Genomic DNA, 27,224 nt, shown 5'->3' with positions numbered 1-27,224 from the left:
ATACTGCCGCCTCTCCCCAAACCTTACTGTATACCAACGAATTCACAATCACAGCCCTTTGGTGCAACGTAACCTCTCTGGCCCGAAGGCCAATGAGCCTACCCACCGCCCTGTCCCTAACCACCTCCGAATTAATCTTTCTACTGTCCTGCCTATCCGCTGTGTACCAAATCCCACAAATCTTAATCTGTTCCACGACATTCCATCCAAACCCCTAACCCAATCTCCTGCCTACCCAGGTGCCCACCTCTAACAACATCGACTTGCTTTTGTTTACCCTCATTCCCGTTACTGCCCCAAAATTCTCGATGACTCTACCCACCCTTGAAAAATCCTCCTTTCCACTAAGTAAGATTGTCGTATCATCAACGTAACCCACAACCCCCCCCGTCATTCCCCTCAGCCCCCTCCCACACAACTCTCGGTCTACAAGCTCATAAAATGGGTTCTGTACACAAACAAATAATAGCTGTGAAAGCGGGCAACCCTGCCGCAAACCCCTCTCCATACGAATCCCAGAACCCAACCTACCGTTCACCTGCACACGCATCTTCATCCCCGCATACAATGCATCCACCCACCCTACCACCTTGGCATCAAAACCCAAATCACACAAACTCTCACGCAAAAACACCCTGTCCACACAATCATACACATTCTCCCAATCCATCCCTAGAACCCTCCCCCCTCCATAGCCCTCTAAGAAATCCCTTATGCGCCCATGTCCATCCCGCATACTCCTCCCTGGAATCCCAAACTGACCGCAGTGTAAAAGCGATCCGAGAACTGCCTTCATTCTATTCCCTAGAATCTTTGTGAACACTTTATAGTCTGCACACATTAAGGAAATTGCCCGGAAGGCACTCAGTGCCCGTGCCCCTTCCTTCTTTGGTACTAATACTACTATGCCTGTACATTGTGACTCACCCATTCTCTGCCCATCTAGCATATTATTCAAAACCCCAACAAAACAATGTCTCATGCACCCCCAATGAGCCCTATAAAAATCAATAGGCAAACTGTCAATCCCTGGCGTCTTAACCGTGCTCATGCCGAAGACCGCGTCCACCACCTCAGCCTCACTAATATCAGCCTCCAACCCCACCCTATCCTTTTCTCCTATAGCATTATGAGCCTCCCTACCATAAGACGCCTGCCAGGTGCCCTGGCTCCCACACTCACTCCATTTTCTCCTGAACCATTCATCTGCATAAATGCTCATACTCTCAGTGGAGATGAGGACCACACCTTCTGGGTAATCTCCCACCCCCGCACTAGTCACTAACTGCAGTAACGTGGTCACTCTCCTACATTCCCTAAACTTATGCAACACATACCCAGTCGGTTTATTCCCCCACAACACATCGTCCAACCCTGAACAAAAACGTACCGCGTCAAAACGTTCATTATGAATCTCCTCAATCCCACCTCGAAGCAGTGCTATATCTTCCCCCTCATGTAACATGCCTGCAACTGTCCCTCCAAATAATTCTGCAATCCATATCTCCATCTTGCTTCCTCACGACCCTTGAACCTATAAAAATTCGCAATCCCAGGTTTCGCCAGCAACTCCCACCATTCTATAAGCTCCATAGCCCGATCCCAAGCTCCCCAAAATCCATTCCACCACTCCTCAAAACCCGTCCTCCCCCCCATTCCCCCTGAGCAGCCGCACATTCAACTTCCAATAGCCGGGGTAAATATGCACGGCACCCTCCCACGACAGATCCACTATTACTGCCCTATGGTTCGAGAAACCCACATCAAAAGTCTGCACCCTCCTTACCTCCAATCCCTGCATGACGTAAATCCTGTCTAGTCTTGCAGCATACCCCCTGCGAACGAACGTGTGCTCCACCATATAACCTCCTCCCCCTACAACGTCTACGACACCCACGTCCCTCAACGCATCCCTCAGAACACTTAATATACAACCTGCCCCCCTCGGTTCAACATCCCGGCCCCGAATTACAAAATTCCAATCCCCACCAATAATCGTGATGGCAGGCAATCCTCGCAGATGATACAATAAGTCTTCCCTCACAAAATCTGCCTTTACCCATGTATTGCTCAACGCCGGCACATACACTCCTATGAAACATGCCCTTCTATCACCCCATACACCATCTACCCGCACAACCCTCCCCCCTGCCTCCTCCCAACCCGTGACATGCAAGGGGCTGGTCTCCTTTATCGCTATCGACATCCCCCCTTTCAACTGCCAAGCACAACTAACGTACAACTTATACCCATGGAACAACAACTCACTACCAATGTTATGATTGTGTTCTTGCAAGAAACACACGTCCACCTGGAATCTACGTAAGAACCATACCAACCACACAGTTTTGATCTCAGACTTGAGACCGTTCACATTTAGAGTGACACACCTGAAAGTTATAAGAATGGTGGCTTCCCTCTATGCCTCTGTGGCTTGCCTACCATACCTTTACCTGTGCGTCGACCCGACCCCTCACCAGACTTTTCCCTGACTCCCTCCCTACCTTTTACCCTTTCACTACATAAATCAGGATCTGCTGGATCCTTTCGGTCCAACAACTCCTCATCCTTTGCCCAAGCTTTTTTGCCGGCCTCTGCCCCGGCGTGAGTACCTCCTCGGCCTCAACGGTGCCAGCCGGCCTTTTCCTAGATCCACTACCCACACACATGTCCTTGTCTGACAAATTCACCTGATGGACCTCCACCTCCACCACTTGCTCTGAGCTAGTTCCACACAATGTTTGTACCACAGACTGCTGTTCCTCCCTCACATCAGCCTCGGCAGCACTTAAGGCGCAGGTCCCCGACCTGTCCAAAAAACCTCTCAACACGTCCTCCAGTAAATCTTCCTGAGGCACATCGTTCCGTCCTGATGGAGCCCCCGACGGTCCTGTCTGCTCTCCCGAGCCTACCGGGAGTGTAACACAGGTACCGACCATCGGTACTTCCCGATCAACCTCTTCGCTCCAACGACCACTCGTCCCTGCTTCCTCCTCTCCCAACTCCGGCATCAACTCACAAGGCCGCTGCTCCACTGCCAATGCACCAGGAGCCCTGGTAGGCTGCCTCCTAGGACACTCTGCTGCCATATGGTCGTAGGAGCTACATAATCGACAGGTCCTTCTCTGGCCGGCATAGTGCACAAAGACCTACGTCCTGTAACCCACTAGCATGACGTAGGACGGTATAGGCCTAGCCAACGTCATTTTGAGGGTATAAGAACCCTCAGGTCGTCCCTCGAATGGCCCATCTTTCCATACTCCCATCGTAGCTGAATGGACTTTACCATAACTTTTGAAGACCTCCTTTATACCATACGCAGTCGCCTCGAAAGGGACGTTTCTCACCTTCACCCACGTATAGTACTTAGATACGTCGTGCAAGACGACGTCCACCGTCGAGTTCACAGTCATCTTCCTCTCCTGGTACTCGTCAACAAGTCTGTCGTAGAAGCCGGTACGATTCAGTTTCAGGAAGACTCTGGACATCCCATTTAAAGCTACACCATATACTTCATCGTTGGGGACACCATAGACGTCTCTGATGATGGCAGGTAGCAATGTATTCATTGTTTCGCCACTGAGCGTGCCACGTACCAGCTGAATACAAACAGTGTTGATTCGCTGACCCACTCGATACGCCATTTTGCCTTCCAGTTGCAAAAGGTCACCACCAGAGGGCAGGTGTAGCTACTAGGCGTGCGTCCTCTCTCCCCGGAGGTCGAGAGATGAATGGTTTATTGACAACTCAGACTTCTTGTACTGCGGTTCAAGAAGTCTCCTTCGAATGAGTTAAAGTTTTCCCTCATAGGACTGAATAAATTAACTTGCCCCAAAGGAAAGTATATGTCAGTTATTTCACATTTGCCTGTTGTTGGGCGTAAATCCCGCAGATGACGGCCTAGAATATGACAACCCTAATCATCTTGTGTCAATCTATGAACTACAGTGTATATTTGGTGGATACAAGTGAGAATGGGACCTACCTTGCTCATGTAACGGAAGCTTGTGGCGCTGACTACGCCATATAGGCCGAGAATGATGGCTTGAGTGCTATTAATCTCCGTGTATCACCGTAATGTCCTATCACTCACAACGCATTGTACAGTAACTTTTTAATACCGCCGTTTTTATTCACAGTGCACACCGCGGAACATGTTAAAACACACTTTATCATGACTTTTACCGTAAATCATGTCACTCGTGTTTACACTAGTTCAACTCCCTAGTGGAGATTGTCAGTATTCCAGAGTCTACCGCACAATTCACTGCTGTCTTTGTTCTCAGCGGGAGATTTAGTGACATATTCACACTGAGTACTTAAATCAATCTGTCCTATCAGGCCCTGCATAGCACCTCAAGTTTTCATCCCACAAAGGAAACGGTGACTTCAGCTGTATAGACTTTCATTGCTGGCTTTTGCAAGAGAGTTTAACACAAGAGGGCTGTTTTCCTGTTATTTAGCCATGGGCTAGATGATATAATATCCCTATCTTGTAGATTAAATAGGGGATGGTTTATTTGAAATTATACTGTTCTGGGTAAATAGCAGTTACTCCAGGTTTATACTCACATGTGCAGTTGCTCAGAAATTTTAGTAAGGAGAGAGGCATGCCTGGTGACGCCCTGTACACATTTGGTTTTAATAAAGTTGTTGTGAGAGGGAGAAGCAAGATGATACACAAGTCCCTCTGAGAGGGGTAGCCCTCTCTAGAGAGGGTCATTACCCCCCTTTCAAAAGGGGGAAATATCGCCCACTTAAAACTGGAGATTTTTTTCACAAGAAATCCTCTGGCCACGGGAATAGTTGTCAATTCACCCTTAATATACAGTTAACTATCGAATTCCTCTGAACAATTTCAGCTTCGATGTTGCAGCACTGCAGGGATACCGGAAAGAGGATTCATTATCTTACATAAAAATATTTATTACTAGGAACACTGCATTATTATTTTCCATAATGCAGAAGATTATGTAGTGAGATATATACGGTTCCTGAAAATAAATAAACCAGAGGGTTTATCTATTTTCAGGAACCTAGCGATTGCTATCTGCCAGTCCCTAGATACTTCCCTTCTCCCATACATTTATTAAATAAAAACACCATTTCTGTCTTAATCTCATCAATCCCAGATGCTTTATCCTATTTCATTCTACCCACAGCCTCATGCACCTCACTCATGGCCAATGCACGAAATCACAGCTATTCATCAACAGTTTCTCAAAATATTCCTTCCACCATCAAATCCATATCTAATAACTCTCTTTTTCTATTTTCTAGTTGTCAAATCCATTCGTTCCCTAAGCTTCCTCAGCTTATTAATCTCACTCGAAAACTTTTTCTTATTCTCAACAAAATTTGTTGAGAGCATCTCATCCACTCTCTTATTTGTTCTCCTTTTACATTTCTTCACCACTGCCTCAACCTCTTTTTATCACCATAAACTCTTCCCTCTTTATATAACTTCTACTTTGTAAAATCCTCACATATGCTAAATTTTTCCGTCTCTTGTTTACGTCATCATTCCACCAATCGCTCTTGTTCCTTCCTGCACTCACCCTCCTATACCCAAACTTCTGCTGAGCACGCTAACATTGCATTCTTCAGTCTTCTCCCACACCTCTTCAACCTCATTGCCTATACTCTCACTAGCCTACCTTTCTACCAATAGTTGCTTATATCTTGCCCTAACTGCCTCCTCCTTTAGTTTATTAACCTTCATCTCTCTCCTACTTTCTGATACCATCCTCCTTGTACCCCACCTACCTTTTACTCTCACTGTAGTTACAACTAAAAAATGATCAGACGTATCTGTTGCCCCTCTATAAACATGCACATCATTAAGTCTACCCATCAACCTTTCATCCACCGGTACATAGTCCAACAAACTACTGACATTATACCCTCTATATATCTCGTATACATATTTACCTTTTTTTTCATAAAATATGTTTTACCTATTAACAAACCTCTTTCTACACAAAATTCAAAGCCCTCATCTCCCTTACCATTTATACCTTGCCCTCTATAACCGTTTCTCTCACTTCGGTATTCATGTCCCCTACCACAGTTACTCTCTCATTTGGTTCAAAACTCCCTAAACACTCACTTAACATCTCCCAAAATCTTTGTCTTTCCTCTACATTCCTCTCTTCTCAAGGTGAATAAACACTTAGAATAACCCACTTTTTGTGTCCGACCATTATTTTAACCCACAAAATCCTTGAATTTAAACATAAATATTCCTTCTTCTCATTCCATAACTGATCCTTCAACAATATTGCTACCCCTTTCCTAAGCTCTAATTCTCTCAGATACTCCTGGCCTAATCCCATTTATTTCACCCCACTGAAACTCCCCTACCCTGCTTTAGCTCTGTTTTGCTTAGAGCTAGGATATCCAACTTCTTTTCATATATGACGCTGGCAAACATCCTTTTCTTTTATCATCTGCACTACATCCACGTCCATTCAAACATCCCAACTTTATAAAGTTTTTCTACTTATTTTTAACAACTTATACAGATGGAAGGGTTACTAGCCAATTTCTCACGGCATTTTAATCGCCTGTTACGACATGTATGGGTTATGGAGGAAAGATTTTTCCTACTTTCCCATTGGGATGAAAGGAAATAAATAAGAACAAGAACTACTAAGAAAATTGAAGAAAATTCAGATGGGTTTATCAATACGCCAAGGAACGGGAGCTTATTATCAGGGTCCAGTTGAGTGAGAGCCCAATTACAGGGGCCAGGCCATTGTATCTCGGTAGACTACTCAAATTCTGATTTAATGACCACAAGTAAAAGAACGTCATCTACACATCTTATCCAATTAGCGGTTAAACTATGCACGAATATTTTTCAAACGTTTATTCTAAAAAACTCCATGTACAAGTTTCTCAGTGCAGAGAAAATCAGATTACCCAACGCAATTCCTTGTTTTTGTGCATAAAAATTAAATTCAGATGCAAATCTACAATCCACCACAATTAAATTAGTTCAGTAATGATATTCTTTAGGTACGGCATTAGGAAATTTGTCTAGATCATCGTCATGGTCTGTTAATAAATTTCGAGCAGGGACTCTGTTGAATAGTACAGTGACAGCAAAGCTCGTCAGCGTAGTCATTCAACATGTTTATGTTATAAAGCTTCTCAGTAAGATCAACATTAGGTATAATGCTTGTCAGTAAACAGAAAAAGTATTTCCTGACGCGGGTTCTAGTTATATGATGACCCTCAGCTGGAGATTTTGGTCATCTGACCGAGGCCTTCCGCTGGTTTACCGGTTCACCTCTTTAAAAATTAAGGTTATGATTAATAACCATTTCATCAACAGATCTACATTGTTCTTAACATGGGCATACGAAAACACTGCCTCCAATTGGAGTTAATAATCTGACCAACCATTTTGATAAATTATTTGCTGCTAACCCGACAGAGTTACATGTACGGGAGAGTAACTGATCTAGCAGACTGTTGTTACATAATCTCATCACTTCCTTTAAGCAGGATTTTTCAAACATTTATTAAAATGACTATCAACCTGACCATGGATATTCTTGGTAAGGGGAATATATATTTCTGCATCACCGAGTCAATTATTTATTGAATTCAGATAATCTATTAACACAGAATAACCAAAGCATTTAATTTAATTTGTATGCGTTTGTAAAAACGATGCCTAGTATCGTTTTAAAGGTCTTGATATGATTTAATGCAACGCCGAGGACAGTTATAAACCGCCATCCTAAGCAGTCCATCATATACAATTCCTTTCCAAAAGTGGAAGGTGTCAAGAGTCAAGTCATAGCATTATCCAAATTAAAATAAAAAATAGCAAAATCTGAATAATTGATTTTTGTTAGTTTGAGCAAAACTTAACTAAACGCTTAAAGACACATGTTCATCACATTCAGGCTCTGTACTTGACTTTCAGTTATGAATCTCATCGCTCTTAGTTCACTATACTCATAATTAAGCCACCTCATAAGAGAGATGTTATAAAATACATTCTAAACTCTTCACATGTCGGTAAAAATCATCTTCATCCCATGTCTTAAAAAATCAATATTTTTTTATATATAGAAAGGACTAACCGGCAAAGGTGATCAAACTAAGTCGTGGCAAGGCAAGGCAACCTGTTCTGAAGCATCGATTTTCGTGAGACATGTTCACTGAGGTATTACGTATACTAAAGTAAGAGAAGATTTACGGACTTTAGGAGAACGTTCGTAGGAAGGAACGTCAAAACAGAGGAAGGAAATAGGTGAGAAAATTAGGAGAAGAGTTGATGAGTAGCATTCATCATGTCAATCCCAAACAAGCTATTAAAAAAAATCAAAATAACTCACAAGGGAGAGAATGAGGATGTTTAGGAACTTTCGTGTTGTAAGCACAAGCGCTTCTTCAGGAGTATTGCAATGGAATTAATTGAATTGAAATTCTTGGAAGAAGAGGTTCAGAGATACGCGTTCAGTACGCTGTCTCATTCAGAATTATCAGCTCTAGTCAACAGCACCACATAAACTGTTTAGAACCAAGGACAATATAGTTGCCAAGAAACTTTTTTTTTTTTTTTCAAGGAATTAGTGGAAATTGACAGTAAATCTCCTAAGCATTATGGTTATAAGTATTATTCGCTCTTTAAAGAACACCGCACACGACATTATTAGCCAAGAGCCCCACAGTTAATGTTGAAAGTAATTTAATAGCACAGTAAGTGACGTTAATGTGTATCCGAAACATCAATATAAAAAAATTGCCATTGAACACAATGTCAAATTTACTGTATGAAGATGAAAATGTGTTGATGCAAAGAGTGAAAAAATTAAATTGCAGTAGCTTCATTATAATAGTTTAATAATCAATTAAAGAATATATTTTTTACCTGATATCCCTTAACCTTAATTATCTCTTTGATTCTGTCTGCGATGAAAATGAAGTTATCTTGGTCGAAGTATCCAATATCACCCGAGTGTAACCATCCTTCAGCATCGAGGATGTCAGCAGTGGCTGCTGCGTTGTTGGCATAACCCAGCATTATACTGGGTCCTCGATAATGCAGTTCTCCTACCTGTCCCGGTTCACACATCTCTCCACTCTCCACATCCACAACCTAGGATACAGTAATTCCATTATATTCTTTGTACATTGATAACATAAGATATTCTTTTATGGATTAACACTTCCCAAAACAAACAAGAGCAAATATTTGAACCATATAAGTAGCTGGTGTAAGGATGACCTCTCAGTTGGACATAAAGTTAGCCACAAGTGAATATTTTTCTTGAGATTTTCTTGTTGAAAGTAAAGCCACGTTTGTGACCTGATACTTCTACTTACCGTAACTCTACGTGGTCTGGGTATTGTAGATGACAGCAGAGTATTAGTCGCTTAGAAGAGCTCAGATCTGCTCATAGAGTATACATCATCTGTCTCAAAAAAATATACCTATTTGAGATCATATCTCATTAAATCTCGTTTTACAGGCTCTTTATGAGCAATAATGTTTTAGCGTTTAAAGGGAATGTATAAAAAACTGGAAATACACATGAAAACCCTTTTGAAAACGGGAAAAATCTGTCTAGCAAATACTATTCCTGTGCTGTCTACTCGGTCATGGACAGTAAAGGGCGCTTATTATACATTCCCATGGAAAAAGGTTACAAATGTTGCTGTAACTGTCCCGCGGAGTTAGAGTAAAGTTTTAATTTTGACTAGAGCTCTGGCCTCGAATATTATTTCCTCCATAGTGTAATAAAAAAAAAATTGAAACACTGCCCTCAGGATAGGTTCCTTGATGCCAGACAGGGGCTCTTGATCTTCCCTGGATGGAATTTAATTGCCTCCCGCTCCTGTTGTTCTATATGACCACTACGGGCTTAGCGCTTCTCTCTATTAATAATAATAAAATAATAATAATAATAATAATAATAATAATAATAATAATAATAATGATAATAATAATAATAATAATAATAATAATAATAATAATAATAATAATAATAATAATAATAATAATGGAATAAGAGAATTCGTAGTTTGGAAAATTGAAGAAGGTGCGGGAATACAAAAACTATTATCCAGAGGGCTGAGGAGAGGGTTGTTGAGGTGGTTCGGACATGTAGAGAGGATGGAAGGAAATAGAATGACTTCGAGAGTGTATAAATCTGTAATGGAGGGAAGAGGGGTAGGGGTCGGTCTAGGAAAGGCTGTGAGGAGCTTGGATTTCCAGTAAGCATGCGTGAGCGTGTTAGATGGGAGTGTGAGCAAGGTAACATTTATGAAGGGATGCAGGGAAACCGGCAGGCCAGACTTGAGTCCTGGCGATGGGTAGTACAATGTCAACACTCTGAAGGAAGGGTGTTAATGCTGCAAGACAGTGATGGAGTGAATGATGAAAGTTTTTCTTTTTCGGGCCACCCTGCCTTGGTGGGAGACGGCCGATTTGTTAATAAAATAATAATAATAATAATAATAATAATAATAATAATAATAATAATAACGACAACAATAATAATAATCATAATAATAATAGTAACATGAATCTTAATAATTCGGAAGCACTGAACTGAAACAAAAGGATCGATAAGCTTCATCATGCAGTACCACCGCTGGTGGTGAGACATTTGCAATGAAAACCAACATCTGCTGTCTCTTTATATATATATATATATATATATATATATATATATATATATATATATATATATATATATATATATATATATATATATATATATATATATATATATATATATATATATATATATATATATATATATATATATATATATATATATATATATATATATATATATATTATCACACTGGCCGATTCCCACCAAGGCAGGGTGGCCCGAAAAAGAAAAACTTTCACCATCATTCACTCCATCACTGTCTTGCCAGAAGGGTGCTTTATACAGTTTTTAAACTGCAACATTAACACCCCTCCTTCATATCTTCATATATATATATATATATATATATATATATATATATATATATATATATATATATATATATATATATATATATATATATACATATATATATATATATATATATATATATATATATATATATATATATATATATATATATATATATATATATATATATATATATATATATATATAAGAACAGAGTATATGGAGAGTAAAAGAAAGGTGAAAAGAGTGGTGGGAGAGCGCAAAAGAAGAGCAGATGATAGAGTGGGAGAGGCACTGTCAAGAAATTTTAATGAAAAGAAGAAAAATTTTTGGAGTTAAACAAGTTAAGAAAGCCTAGGGAACGTATGAATTTGTCAGTTAAAACAGAGTAGGGGAGTTAGTAGATAGGGAGAGGGAGGTATTAGGTAGATGGCAAGAATATTTTGAGGAACTTTTAAATGTTGAGGAAGAAAAGGAGGCTGTAATTTCATGCACTGGCCAGGGAGGTATATCATCTTTTAGGAGTGAAGAAGATCAGAATGTAAGTGTGGGGGAGGTACGTGAGGCATTACGTAGAATGAAAGAGGGTAAAACAGCTGGAACTGATGGGATCATGACAGAAATGTTAAAAGCAGGAGGGGACATAGTGTTGGAGTGGTTAGTACTTTTGTTTAATAAATGTATGAAAGAGGGGAGGGTACCTAGGGATTGGCGGAGAGCATGTATAGTCCCTTTATATAAAGGGAAAGGGGACAAAAGAGATTATAAAAATTATAGAGGAATAAGTTTATTGAGTATACCAGGAAAAGTGTACGGTAGGGTTATTATTGAAAGAATTAGAGGTAAGACAGAATGTAGGATTGCGGATGAGCAAGGAGGCTTCAGAGTGGGTAGGGGATGTGTAGATCAAGTGTTTACATTGAAGCACATATATGAACAGTATTTAGATAAAGGTAGGGAAGTTTTTATTGCATTTATGGATTTAGAAAAGGCATATGATAGAGTGGATGGGGGAGCAATGTGGCAGATGTTGCAAGTTTATGAAATAGGTGGTAAGTTTCTAAATGCTGTAAAGAGTTTTATGAGGATAGTGAGGCTCAGGTTAGGGTGTGTAGAAGAGAGGGAGAATACTTCCCGGTAAAAGTAGGTCTTAGACAGGGATGTGTAATGTCACCATGGTTGTTTAATATATTTATAGATGGGGTTATAAAAGAAGTAAATGCTAGGGTGTTCGGGATTGGGGTGGGATTAAATTATGGGGAATCAAATACAAAATGGGAATTGACACAGTTACTTTTTGCTGATGATACTGTGCTTATGGGAGATTCTAAAGAAAAATTGCAAAGGTTAGTGGATGAGTTTGGGAGTGTGTGTAAAGGTAGAAAGTTGAAAGTGAACATAGAAAAGAGTAAGGTGATGAGGGTATCAAATGATTTAGATAAAGAAAAATTGGATATCAAATTGGGGAGGAGTATGGAAGAAGTGAATGTTTTCAGATACTTAGGAGTTGACGTGTCGGCGGATGGATTTATGAAGGATGAGGTTAATCATAGAATTGATGAAGGAAAAAAGGTGAGTGGTGCGTTGAGGTATATGTGGAGTCAAAAAACGTTATCTATGGAGGCAAAGAAGGGAATGTGTGAAAGTATAGTAGTACCAACACTCTTATATGGGTGTGAAGCTTGGGTTGTAAATGCTGCAGCGAGGAGGCGGTTGGAGGCAGTGGAGATGTCCTGTTTAAGGGCAATGTGTGGTGTAAATATTATGCAGAAAATTCGGAGTGTGGAAATTAGGAGAAGGTGTGGAGTTAATAAAAGTATTAGTCAGAGGGCTGAACAGGGGTTGTTGAGGTGGTTTGGTCATTTAGAGAGAATGAATCAAAGTAGAATGACATGGAGAGCATTTAAATCTGTAGGAGAAGGAAGGCGGGGTAGGGGTCATCCTCGAAAAGGTTGGAAGGAAGGGGTAAGGGAGATTTTGTGGGCGAGGGGCTTGGACTTCCAGCAGGCGTGCATGAGCGTGTTCGATAGGAGTGAATGGAGACGAATGGTATTTGGGACCTGACGATCTGTTGGAGTGTGAGCAAGGTAATATTTAGTGAAGGGATTCAGGGAAACCGGTTATTTTTATATAGCCGGACTTGAGTCCTGGAAACGGGGAGTACAATGCCTGCACCCTAAAGGAGGGGTTTTGGGATATTAGCAGTTTGGAGGGATATGTTGTGTATCTTTATACGTATATGCTTCTAAACTGTTGTGTTCTGAGCACCTCTGCAAAAACAGTGATTATATGTGAGTGAGGTGAAAGTGTTGAATGATGATGAAAGTATTTTCTTTTTGGGGATTTTCTTTCTTTTTGGGTCACCCTGCCTCGGTGGGAGACGGCCGACTTGTTGAAAAAAAAATCTGTATGTATATATATATATATATATATATATATATATATATATATATATATATATATATATATATATATATATATATATATATATATCTTATACGTTTAAAAATATATTTTTTTCATTTATGTTAATGTAAAAATTAATAATTTTGTACCAAAAGATCCTTAGAAAACTTACCTAACATTGTTAAAACATGCAAAATTTAATTTAGCCTAATCTAACTTAAATATATTTTAGATAAGTTTATAATATTTTAATAATAAACGAACACAATGAAATATATTTTTTCGTTAGGTTCAGAATGATTTTTGCGAAATTATTGCGTAAGCAAATTTTAGCTTGCTATTGAAGCCAAAATCACATGTTTTACCTATTCTCCACGACATATATGTATACATATAATGTTAAAGAAGTTAATGTTACCTTTAGCTGAAAGTAGGGTAGCACTTTGCCCACGCAGCCTTCCTTGAAACTAGCCGTTGTTAAACACTGAGTGACACAACTTGTTGCCTCAGTCATCCCGTAACAATTGTACACATCCACGTTCAACTGTTGGGGATAATTGTATTTTTTTCTCAGATTCACCTTACTTTTTGTTTCTCTAGACTAGTAGCATCATATAATTCTAAAATCCAAAGACTGATGGTCATTTTTAAAGAAGCTCCGTAGAATATTATGTTATAAGATATAAATTTGTATGGACAGTGAATTATGGATTAAATAACTGAGAAGGTAAGAAAAATATGGCTAGAGGAGCACTGTTGCTTTGTAGTAGTCACTCATTCTGGCTTATACACGACAGAGTCTATAGTCCAGCCAATCTGTAGATGAACTTCAGAAAATTGTAACAGAATTTTTTTTCTCCAGAATTCAGTTCGAACAGTATCCAGAAGTAGCATATAATCAAGTAGATTTATATAGGTGAGGGAAGTTTCCAAAACTGTGAAGGAAAAATTTCCAACGTGGGCGATAGCATGTAAGCTGAGTCCCCTCTCTTCGTCCTCACAATAGCAAGATGCAGGTGTGGACCTAGTTGGTCCATACCTGCATCTTGAAGAAGACATGTGAAGAGGTTTCTAGAAAGCAGGTCAAGGTAAAAGTAGGTAAGTAAAAAAAGCCAAAGTTCGGCCTGTGTTTTCTGAAAGTTAGAGCGTTTAACAGTGTACGGGTAACAGTAATTTAAAAAAAATTATCCGATAAGCTACACATGCAATACAATGACTTGATACGTCCCTTTGATGAATAAGCGTCGACTCTTATGAATGTTTAACACGGTTACCCCCTTGCATAGTTTAAAACGGTTACCCCCCTTGCAAAGTTTAACACGGTTACCCCCTTGCAAAGTTTAACACGGTTACCCCCTTGCCTCTTTCTTTTCCTGAATAGTTATCAAGAAAATAGGTAAGCTCAACATCTCATTCCTGGATGATGGCAATGTGGGGGACGCCACTATCTCTCTGTGAATCAAAATAATCGAGAGAGCACTGAAAAAGCCTAAACTTATCTCTTAACCCTTCGAAATGAAAACAAGTGTCCTCCGTTAAACCCACCATAGAGCAAGTCACAGGCACATTGGAGAGAGAGCAAGTAGTTAATTACACGGACAATATTCCCCTCGGTGCTCCACTAGGATCTAACGTTACTAGTGAGAGTCTAGGCAAAAAAATTGTTGATTTTAAAAGGATGGAAAGTAGGACTGGAAACAGTGATACCTGTAATGTATTCTATCTCATTACTAGATGTTCATCCCTTCCTAAGCTAAACGAATATTTAGGCTGTTACCATTTTCTTGAAATCCCTGACCTGAATCAGAACAAAACTTTTTTTAAAGTCATAGTTAAAAAAAATCAATATCATTCTGAGCACAAATCACAGGGACGCAATCCTAAGTTCCAGTCAGGCACGGCAAGCCGAGAATTTCTATAGCCTCTTAGATTACCTTATCAGTCTTATCTTTTTTCTCTACAGAATTAAATTAACTGATGAAGCAAATTCTTCCAAAATATAAATTTCAGAAGGGTTCGACGATTCAGTCTACACTACAAGCAAATCAAATCACAGAACGGGTGAGGTTCGAACCCATGGTAGGGTTGTTAGTCTTAGGGCTAGCCTAACATGGGTTCGAACCCCACTCGTTCTGTGATTTGTTTGCAATCGTGTTTTTTACAATTTCGTGAGTCATACTAGAGATACCACTTGGTAGAATGCTTTCCTCAGCTCTGCTAATAAGATCTGTTGAAGCCACAAACTATCTAAATGGGAGCGCTACACCTTGGACAAAGATTTCTCCAACAGAGATGAAGGCTGAAAGTTTACCAAAGAAGAAAACACGCCTCTTCTAGCTGTTCTATTTACTACAAATGGCACGTCTCGGTCTACAATCTTTCTATGTTGAAGTGGCCCCTTCTCTTTCTGCTCTAATTTATACTGAATACAAGTGTATTTGGTGTAAAGCAGTAGCTGGTCAAAATGGTGTGCATAGTCTGTAAAGTGCAGTTCCCAAACAAAAGCTTGTTTTTACAATGAAGTTAATAATGAGATCATAGAAATAAATCTTGCCACTGACAAGTACCCAATCAAAAAGGGGAACTTTGAGTTTTGTCATGCATCCCAACCCTCGTGCTAGCTACCCCGATGGAAACATACATCACTAATGGAAGACACTTAAACACCTGCTGAGCATAGGAAAGAAACAAGCTCAACAAGTACAGTGATCGGCTCTCCAGTATTGATTTTTTTTCCAAAAAGACCAGAGACCATTGGCCCCTGTGTAAAGAGTGCCACAAAGTTTCATAAAAAAGACAGGTTATAGGTTCTTGGAAAATACAGTAGACTTCTCAGATATCACCTTGGTCTTCCCGTGGTGAAGCATGGTGATCCATTACGAAAACACTTTCTGTATATTAGGTTCTCGTGAAAACTCTAAGGAGTATGAGGAACTTCACAACCTAAACTAAATTTCTCCTGTATATTTTTGCAATTGCCCACTAAAGAGAAAGGTAGAAAAATAATTAAAACTGATTTAAAAAAGATATACTGATTTTCCTCTGAGTCATTGTAATTACTTCTGTTTGATATTACTAGCACGAGAGGCAGAATCTGCTTTTACACACACACATACACACACACACACATACACACACACACATATACACACACGTTGTTGTTTATAATATATATCAATGATCTTGATGAGGGAAGTACTAGTGATATGAGCAAATTCGCCGATGACACAAAGATAGGTAGGATAATTGATTCAAACGTAGATGTTATGGAACTTCAGGAGGATTTAAACAAACTCTATTCTTGGTCAGAAAAGTGGCAGATGCAGTTCAATGTAGATAAATGCAAGGTTCTGAAGCTTGGGAGTGCCCATAACCCTAGTACTTATAAGTTAAATGATGTAGAACTTAGCCATACAGATTGCGAAAAGGACTTGGGGGTTATGGTGAGCAGCAACCTTAAACCAAGACAGCAATGCCTAAGCGTACGTAATAAGGCAAATAGATTACTGGGATTTATATCAAGAAGTGTAAGCAACAGAAGTCCAGAGGTCATACTGCAGCTTTATACATCATTAGTAAGGCCTCACCTAGATTATGTAGCTCAGTTCTGGTCTCCGTATTACAAAATGAACATAATTCGTTAGAAAACATTCAGCGTAAGATGACTAAATTAATACATAGCATTAGAAATCTTCCTTATGAAAATAGATTGAAGACTCTTAAGTTACATTCACTTGTTAGACGAAGAATGAGGGGAGACCTGATCGAAGTGTATAAGTGGAAGATAGGTATTAATAAAGGGGATATTAATAAGGTCTTGAGGATGTCTCTCCAAGAGAGAACCCGCAGTAATGGATTTAAATTAGATAAGTTTAGATTTAGAAAGGACATAGGAAAGTATTGGTTTGGAAATAGGGTAGTTGATGAGTGGAACAGTCTACCTAGTTGGGTTATTGAGGCTGGGACTTTGGGTAGTTTCAAATCTAGGTTGGATAAGTACATGAGTGGGAGGGGTTGGATTTGAGTGGGACTTTCACATCAGAGCTTATTTCTTGGGTGGCATTGAAAATTGGGTTGGGCAAATGTTTTGTTAGTGGGATGAATTGTAAAGGACCTGCCTAGTATGGGCCAGCAGGCCTCCTGCAGCGTTCCTCCTTTCTTATGTTCTTATGTTCACACACACACACATACACGCATACATACACACACACACATACAAAAGGGACATAGAGACACAATGGGAGGAGGAGAGGGAAAGGTCAGTGTTTATTCATGGGCTTCAGGAGAGCGAGGGGAGGACGCATGATGAAAGATAGCAGGAAGAAAAACAGGAGATTGAAAACATCATCAAAGAAATATGAGATGAGGACATGTCTGAGACAGTAAATTTTCAGAGAAAAGTGGGGTACTTGAAGGGGAGAAATCGTCTGGTCAAGCTGATTTTCAAGACAAAAACAGTGCAAAACAGGATCCTGCAAGAGAAATCATGACTGAAGAAATCGTCAACATACAAAAGAGTGTTCCTAGACCGAGACAGAACAAGAAGAGAATGATAGCAGCTGAGGGAGAGGACACAGAAGCGAAAGGGGCTAGGAAAAGAGACAAGGAGAGAATCAGCAGAGGACAACCAGAGCTGGGCAGAGCAACAAGCACAAACACACTCAGAACCACCCCCAGAACCCCACAACCAAACATGCTATCCCAACACAATCCACAATCCACACTTACAACCCCCACCCTACACTAGGCTGCAGAATCCCACAGCACACCACCAGGTCCCCCACCCTCACAGATCCCCCGGAATACACTGTTGGAGAAGAAACTGAAGGTATGGTACACCAAAGCTGATGGAATAATGAATAAATGGGAGGAGTGGCACGAAAGAGTCAAAGAGGCATCACTGGACATCATAGCTCTCACAGAAACCAAGCTCACAGGAATGATAACAGATGTTATCTTTCCAATGGGATATCAGATATTGAGGAAAGACAGAAGGAACAGAGGGGGTGGAGGAGTGACAATGCTCATCAAAAACCAATGGGCTTTTGATAAGGTGGAGAGAGGAGACAGATGAGAAGCAAGAGAGTAATAGAGTAATAAAGAGTAATAGATTGATGGTTGACACATTGGCTGAAGTGACTTCAACTACAAAGAAATCGACTGGGAGAACCTGGAGCCACATGGGGACCCAGAAACGTGGAGGGCTAAGATGATGGAGGTGGTACTGGATAACGTCATGTACCAACATGTAAGGAACACTACCAGAGAGAGAGGAGAGGATGAACCAGCAAGACTGGGCATAGTATTCACCTTGAGTAGAGCAAACATTGAAGACATCACATACGAAAGACCACACACACACACACAAACCTCACTCAAGGAGAAAGACCTAGGAGTGAGTATAATACCGAGTACATCGCCAGAAGCACACATTAACCAGATAACTGCTGTGGCATATGGGCGCCTGGCAAACCTGAGAATAGCGTTCCGGTACCTCAGTAAGGAATCGTTCAAGACTTTATACACTGTGTACGTCAGGCCCATACTGTAGTACGCAGCACCAGCTTGGAACCCACATCTGGTCAAACATGTCAAGAAATTAGAGAAAGTGGAAAGGTTTGTAACAAGGCTAGTTCCAGAACTTTTTTTTATATTTTATTTACAAACAGTACAGCAGTACATAAATCCAGAATATAAATAGACATAAAAAGATAACATAAAATTCTTAGAACCAATGGCTCTATAACCTCTCTGAAAAATAGCAAAACATAAAGCAAAAGCTTACAACAAAACGTCTCAAAACAACTACCAGTAACAGAGTACAAACCTATCATATATAACTTTAAAACAACATAAACATACCCATATTAGGAATGTACTAGAGCCTAACATTTAACAAAGGCTCAAAATGATATATAAAGAGTAACACAAAAGAAAATCCTGATTTCACACAAAAAAAAAGAAAACCAAAGCATATGCATATATGTACACAAACAAAACAGTATATAAAAATATTTTAATCTACAAAAATCAAACACATATCATGACCCCATAACCGATAATAAACATAACCAATTACATATACCATTAATAGCATATGACTCAGGAATCGGGTCATTACAAGACAGGAACACCTCCAAATACATAACAAAACCTTCGGGGTTGCACTTTCATTCATTACACAAAAGTAACAATAAGTATCAACGAGCTCTCAAAGATCCACAACCACACATCCATGACAACCAGGAAACACAATCCATTCCAACATTCACCACACTCTCATGACCCCTCCCCCCAAGAGACGAGCCCGCTATTGCCTACTGACTTACACTCAACCAATTTAAATCCCATAAATAAAAAGAACCTTACCCTTCGTACATTCATATTCATTCACAGATTCACGAGGATTTCTAACGTTAGCCTCCTATATCCTTCCGAAAATACATGATCCCACCTCTTCCCGTACAACTCCCGGTTACGACACATCGTACGATAAAACGTTATCGCAAGAACGCGCCTTCGCACCTCACTAACCCCTTTCCCCCTCATCACCCACGATATGTAGATATAATCCACCATGATGTAATCTAAAGCTCTTATGACTTCCTCTTCTAAACCACCTATGTCAAGACTTAAAGCACTCAGAACCGCCACCCCCCTCCCTCCCACCCTCAGTACCAACCTACCTAACCAACCCCTGACATCTTCTAAGCCTTCACAGAAATAAACTACATGGAACGCCGTGTCGTTCCCTCCACAAAAACCACACCCCCCTCCCTCTACTACCCTCCTGGTTCTTAGTATGGCCCCTGACGGCAAGATACCGTGCAAAAAAACGAAACATAACGTCTCGCACCCTAGGCAATAATTTCAGCTTGCTAAATCTATAAATCTATACCAAATGTTTCTTCACGAGTACATGGGGGAACAAACCCTCAACAGGGGCAACGCACTTACCCACCAGTAACCTACACAAAACCCGTATTCGAATGTTTCTCCGTTCCCTAACCAACAACAAGGCCCGTAGAACAATTTCACATTCCGTCAATTCAACGCTTCCATACCACTTCTTCAACCTCATATATACCTGTTCTATATTTCCCGCCATCACACCCACATGCAATACCTCCCATTTAAGAAACACATTTAGCCCTCCGTCTTAGATCCATCAATCCCAACCCACCCTGGCACACCTGTAACATAACAACCTCTCTTCTTAACCAATCACAACTTAATCCCCATAAAAATTTAAACACTCTTCTCAAAATTCCCGCAATCGCCGTCCCTGTAATCGGGAACACAGCCGCAACATGCCAAACCTTACTATACAATAAAACATTTACGACAATCACACGTTGAGCCAGAGTGAGATGCTGGGGCCTCAAAACACCCAGACGTCCCACGATCCTTTCTAACAACCTATCCGAGTTTTCCTCACGCGCCACATCCATGTCATCCTTGTATATAATACCACAAATCTTTAGCGACACTGCACACTTTTTAACATTACAACTCACCATACTCTACCCTTTCCAAGTGCCCAACCCCATGATCATTGACTTCTCACTGTTTACCTTCATACCCGTGGCACGTTCATACACTTGCACAACATCGTCCAACACAGAACAGTCGTATCATTTACATAACCTATTAATCCCGGCCAAAGCGTCCCTCCCTCAACCCCACCCTCACCCAGGGTACTGACAGTACGTTCAACCATTCTATAAAAAGGATCCTGAAAACACCCAAATAAGATCTGTGACATGGGACACCCCTTCCTGAGACCTCTACCCATCGTAAATTCCCTCCCCATACACCCATTTATTTGTACCCTCATTTTTGCTCCCCTATACAGCGTATTTACCCAATCAACTATTTCTTCCCCATAACCTTTTCTCCTAAGTATACCCAGCAGTGCACGCCTTTCCACTCTATCATAGGCTGCCTGCCAGTCTAAAGCCAGTAAAGCCGCCCCCTCCCCCCCCTCCTTTTGACTTCACAAAACTCAAAATCCCGTGTCCTTCAATCATCGACCTTCCGGGCAGCCCAAACTGCGATTTCGAAACGACCCTCCCCACTACACATTTAACCCTATTACCTAAAATTTTTGCAAAAACCTTATAGTCCGCACATAACGATATTGCCCGATACTCCCGAAGGGTGGGCTGCCCCTTACCTTTCGGGACCAACAACACAACTGCCGTAGTCTGCTTATCTCCTAACTTACCCTTCTCCTTCATACAATTAAATAACCTAACCATGAAATTTCCTATCAACGCCCAGTGCTGTAAATAAAATTCCACCGGTAGACCATCAATACCTGAGGCTTTTCCCTTCCTCATGCCCTGTAAAGCAATCTCTATTTCCTCTGCAGTAATAACCCTACCCAAAGCCGTCCTATCACTAAATTGCACGTTGCATATGTACACACCCTGTCTAACTCCACATCATCCACACCCCCACTTGTCCAGTACTTTTCATACCACATATCTGCATATGCATTCATACCCTTCGTATTTATCTCCTGCCCTGCTCTATAGATCCCCATCGCCTCATTTACCTCTAATCTCAGGATAGCCGTCAGCGCCTGCCTTTGCTTTTGATGTCGCAACACACACGCTGACGGTTTGTCCCCCCACAAAACTTCTTCTAAACCTGCTTGCACCCTTACCACTTGAAACCGATCATTTTGCAACGTTTGCAATCTCTCTTTTATGTCCACTATTTTGTCCATGGGAAAACACCACCAACCATCCCCTGCCCATAACAACCTCTTAATCGATCCTCTAAATAATTCGCAAGCCCATATTTTAAATTATTTATACGTTTACCCTCCCTCACATAGTACTTTCTTATCCTTTCTTTAGCCACATAATCCCACCATGTTACAATGTCATCCACCTCCTGAGCTTCCTTGTAAAGCTCTTTCCATAAAATAGAAAAACCCTCCAAACCTTCTTCATCACTCAACACACTAATGTTCAATTTCCAATAAGTCCTATATATTTCCGCCATCTCCTCCCACCCTACTTCCACCACTACAGCCCTATGATCTGACATAGCTGCCTCAACGGTATTAAAAGATTTCAAAACAACCCCTTGAGAATGATACACTCTATCTAACCTCACTGCGTATCCCCTCCTAACAAAAGTATGTTCTGTTTCCCACACCCCTCCCCCAAACGCATCACGTAACCTAACGTCCCTCATCAAATCCCTGAGAGTTACAGACATATGCCATGCCCCTTTTGGTTCTACGTCAGCCGCCCTAATAACGCAGTTCCAGTCACACCTCACTATTGCTACTTCCGGAAGTGCACGCAAAAAATAGACAAGATCATCGAACACAAAATCCTTCCTTACCTGCATGCTATTCTCCGCAGGCACATACACACTTACAAAAGATACACGCTTACCCATCCATGACCCATCCACACACAACACTCTCCCCCCTCCCCCCTCCCCCCTCACTTCTCTGCAAAATAAACGGGCTCATCCCCTTTATTAAAATACCCACACCACCTTTTAAACGGGTAGTTGGCAGGGTCATTACTTGATAACCTGCTACCTCTAACACCTTACCCTCCTTGAAATTAAAGTTCCTGGAGGAACACAACATCCACTCTATATTTATTAAGAAACATACACAACCATTCTCTCTTTATTCTGCTACATAAGCCATTAATTAACATTGACAGTCATACACCGAAGGCCTTTTAAATTTTCCGTCCCTTCCTCTTCTCCTCACTCTTTTCACCACTAGAATTAGTATTTCTGTATGTTATCTTCACAATACCTTCTTTCCCCCCTCCCTTCTTCCGATGTTTCTTATCATGACCTGCCCCATCGCCACCTCTTCCCTCTTCTACCACCCCAGTCTGCTTCCCAGGCCTCTGCGCTGGCGTCAGTACATCATCCGAGTCTGACGTAGCTGCCCTTTTCCTTGTTACAATAATGTCCCCCATAACATGGTCTGGGAAAGCCTCACGGTGAACCTCAACATCCAGCTTACAATGATTTATTAATCCCACTGACGTCTCCGCCACATCATCATTCCCCAAATTCTCATATCGTTGACAAGCTGGAAGCGATAGCTCTCCAGCTACTTCTTGCTCAGATGTAACATCCTCCTCAGGCGGTGACAAAGTCTTCAAAACTTTCTGCAATTCTTCCTCTATTTCCAACACTTCCTCCCGTGGTACCATCCCTGCAGAAGTCACTGAATGAGATTCTGGGGCAGGGAACTGAGAGGGGCAACTCACCCCCAGTCCTAAAAGTCTGCTCCACCATCTCACCTCACTCCACAAACGACCACGCCCTCCCTCAGGTGATTGATCCTCACCTGCCATCCGTAAGACAGGGGCTGCGTCTTCTACCACAGGTTCAGGCACGCGTATTTTCTTCTCACATGCTGCAGCTATGTGGCCATACTCACCACATAGGCGACACGTACTCCTTTGCCCGGGATATAAAACCATGACCTGTGTCCTGAATTCCTGAAGATAAACGTAAGACGGTATGGGATGTCTCAATGTCATTTTAAGGTTAAAAGTACCTTCTGGCAAACCTGCGTAGGCGCCTGCTACCCACATACCATGCTGGGTAAAATGAACTGTCCCATATTTCTCGAAGACTTTTCTGATATCAGCTTCATCCGCCTCAAAGGGAACGTTACGTAACTTTATCCAGGTATAATGCCTGGAAACATCAACCATTCTCACACGTACAGCAGGTGTAACATCAAGACTCGAGCAACCAATGATTCATAAACCGTTGCAGTGAGCAGTTTCACGAAGATTCTATGCGCTCCATTTAAAGCCACTCCATATAATTCTCCATCTTGAATTCCATACGTCTCCCTGATGATCTTAGGTAAGAGAACCTGCTCTGAACTAGGCGAAATCGTCCCCCGGAGAAGCTCAATACCAATAGTATTTATCCGGCGCCTATGACAAACCGCCATATTGACAGCAGTAATTTTCCTGAGGTGTCAACAGAGGCGCGACAGCACCACCTCACACCACTGTAGCCAGGCAAGTGAGAAGCGTCTGCGCAGTAGGTCCACACGGCCCGAGAGCGATGAGGAAAATGCCTCACTCAAGGATAAAGATCTAGGAGTGAGTATAATACCGAGTACATCGCCAGAAGCACACATTAACCAGATAACTGCTGCGGCATATGGGCGCTTGGCAAACCTGAGAATAGCGTTCCGTTACCTCAGTAAGGAATCGTTCAAGACTTTATACACTGTGTACGTCAGGCCCATACTGTAGTACGCAGCACCAGTTTGGAACCCATATCTGGTCAAACACGTCAAGTAATTAGAGAAAGTGGAAAGGTTTGCAACAAGGCTAGTTCCAGAACTAAGGAGAATGTCCTATGAAGAAAGGTTAAGGGAAATCGATCTGACAACACTGGAGGACAGGAGGGTCAGGGGAGACATGATAACGACATACAAAATACTGCGTGGAATAGACAAGGTGGACAGAGACAGGATGTTCCAGAGATGGGACACAGAAGACTCAGATGAGTCAAAGGGATGTTAGTAAGTATTTCTTCAGTCATAGAGTAGTTAGGAAGTGGAATAGTCTGGCAAACGATGTAGTGGAGGCAGGAACTATACATAGCTTTAAGACGAGGTATGATAAAGCTCATGGAGCAGGGGGAGAGAGGACCTAGTAGCGGTCGGTGAAGAGGCGGGGCCAGGAGCTGAGTCTCGACCCTTGCAACCACAATTAGGTAAGTACAATTAGATGAGTACACACACACACACACACACACACACACACACACACACACACACACACACACACACATACACATGCACATATATACGTGCATACTGGCCAAGTGTCTAATCGACATATGCCTAAAACAAAATGGTAACTAACTAGCAAAAATATGCTCCGTATTATCTGGAAACATCGTCCAGCTTCGGCTAGCTGCCCTTACTTATCTGGGGTTTGGCAGTGTAGATAAAGTACTGTGTACTTTGATGCAGAGTTTGCAAGTTCGTGTCCTGCTAAACAATCTCGCCTGTTTGCGAATTGTTAAGCATGCATATATATATATATATATATATATATATATATATATATATATATATATATATATATATATATATATATATATATATATATATATAATTGTGAACAAAGAGAATATGCAGAAAAACCTGTGCTTGTAGGGGTCCTTGGACGGAGGGCGACAGCCTTGAGCCACCTGTTGTGATCACTCTTAATGAGGAGAGGTCATACTGGCGCAGAAGGGGCGTGTTCCCCATAAACTCGATCAGATAGGGTACGAGAGGTGCCATTGTTACCTGCAACTCAAAATCATGCGCGCATCATCGATTCCAGATACAATATCAAACTTGCGTTGTCTTACACATAAAATATAACTTACATATGCCTAGAAAGAAATAGTCTTGAAGAAGTCAACCAAATTCAGTAATAAATGTCATATCTTGCTAAATTCTTATTAATATGATAGATTAATAGATATTATTCAGGAAAGAAGGGGAAGTGGGAGGGTTTTATTTTTCTAGACACAAAGAGTTTTGGATATTGTGCCTTAAACACTAAGTCCAAGAATGAATCTGGATAAGCGTTCTTGGATAAACGGGAAATTATTACATGGAGAAAGGAAACACTGGAACAAGAAAACGTCAAGACTCTTTTATTGAGATAAAAAATCAGGATGGAATTTCACATGGTCAATGTTGTCCTCCACACTTTTCCTAATTTTTACAACAGTTATCTCTTAAATACACACATTTATCGGACGGTATCCATGTAATGAGAAGATTGCAAAGTGAAAAGCATGAAAGAAAGCTTCAAGATGACATGGATAAAATTCAGGAAGAGACAGAAAAAGAAAGTTACGATTATGTGAAAAAGGAAAAGGGGGTCGAGAATTAAATACAAACTGGAGAATTAAAAGGAAAGATTCACAAAAATGGCTACAGAAAAATATATTTTGAAATCCATCTCCACAAACCTGTCTGATAAAGTTAAACACTTTTGGTGTCGACTGTCAGTGTTGTGAGGAAAGTGAAGAGATACCTCAGTTTTAATAGTCTGCCATTTTCAATCAAGCGAGTGCTGTCATGTGAAAGGGTGCAAGATTTTTTTTGTGGAATGAAAGTTGATGAAGTCATGTTAGAGATTACTGCCATCCTATAAACTGGCTTCTCTCCTATCTACACTTCTAGGCTTCAAAGATGCCGTCTTATTGATTTGGTTCTTATACACAATACTACAAACACGTATTTTAGTCCCATTTTTGTTTCTGTAGACATCTGCTTTTCTCAGTACATCTTCAAATGCTATAATCTTCTTAATGTGACCTTTGCCTTCTCATCACTCTCTGCACCTGTCTTCTGTGTTTGTTTACGATCCTGTCTTCTGATTTTCTTCAATAATTCCCGACATAGGCCTGTAAACTTAAGCCTTTGTTCTGTCTTTCTTTTCATTGCTTCTTTATCAGCATCTTGAAGACACGAGTTAGAGCTTCAAGTTACGTGCTTCTCCATCCCCTTGTGCTATAGTCTGTCCCATTTGCTACTAATAATACTGCTATTACTATTACTATAACTACTACTACTACTACTACTACTACTGTTGCTACTACTAAAACTAATACTATTATTACTACAACTACTACTAATACTATTATTATTATTATTATTATTATTATTATTATTATTATTATTATTATTATTATTATTATTATTATTATCATTATTGCTACTGCTACTATCCTACTACTACTACTATGATTACCACTACTACTAATATTACTACTACTGCTGGTCCTTCTTCTTCTGCTCCTTCTACTACTGCTAATACTACTCTTGCTACTACTATTAAAACTACTTATGGC

The 27,224-nt window shown here is 40.7% G+C and overlaps 1 protein-coding gene across 1 annotated transcript in view; it reads right to left on the bottom strand.

Moving 5' to 3' along the window:
* The window catches only part of LOC128692722 (uncharacterized), a 94,954-nt gene that overhangs the window by 7,147 nt on the left and 60,583 nt on the right, over positions 1 to 27,224 (bottom strand). Inside the window, exons 7-9 of the mRNA XM_070080998.1 lie at positions 25,516 to 25,662; positions 13,759 to 13,884; positions 8,891 to 9,118 (exon numbers count right to left, since the gene is read on the bottom strand). Coding sequence (XP_069937099.1) covers positions 8,891 to 9,118; positions 13,759 to 13,884; positions 25,516 to 25,662 — 501 coding nt within the window. The remainder of the gene's footprint in view (positions 1 to 8,890; positions 9,119 to 13,758; positions 13,885 to 25,515; positions 25,663 to 27,224) is intronic.

Source organism: Cherax quadricarinatus, chromosome 6 (assembly GCF_038502225.1).
Source record: "Cherax quadricarinatus isolate ZL_2023a chromosome 6, ASM3850222v1, whole genome shotgun sequence".
NCBI classification, from domain to species: domain Eukaryota; kingdom Metazoa; phylum Arthropoda; class Malacostraca; order Decapoda; family Parastacidae; genus Cherax; species Cherax quadricarinatus.
Note: the sequence above shows the minus strand (reverse complement) of the source record. Positions and strands in the feature narration are given on the sequence as shown.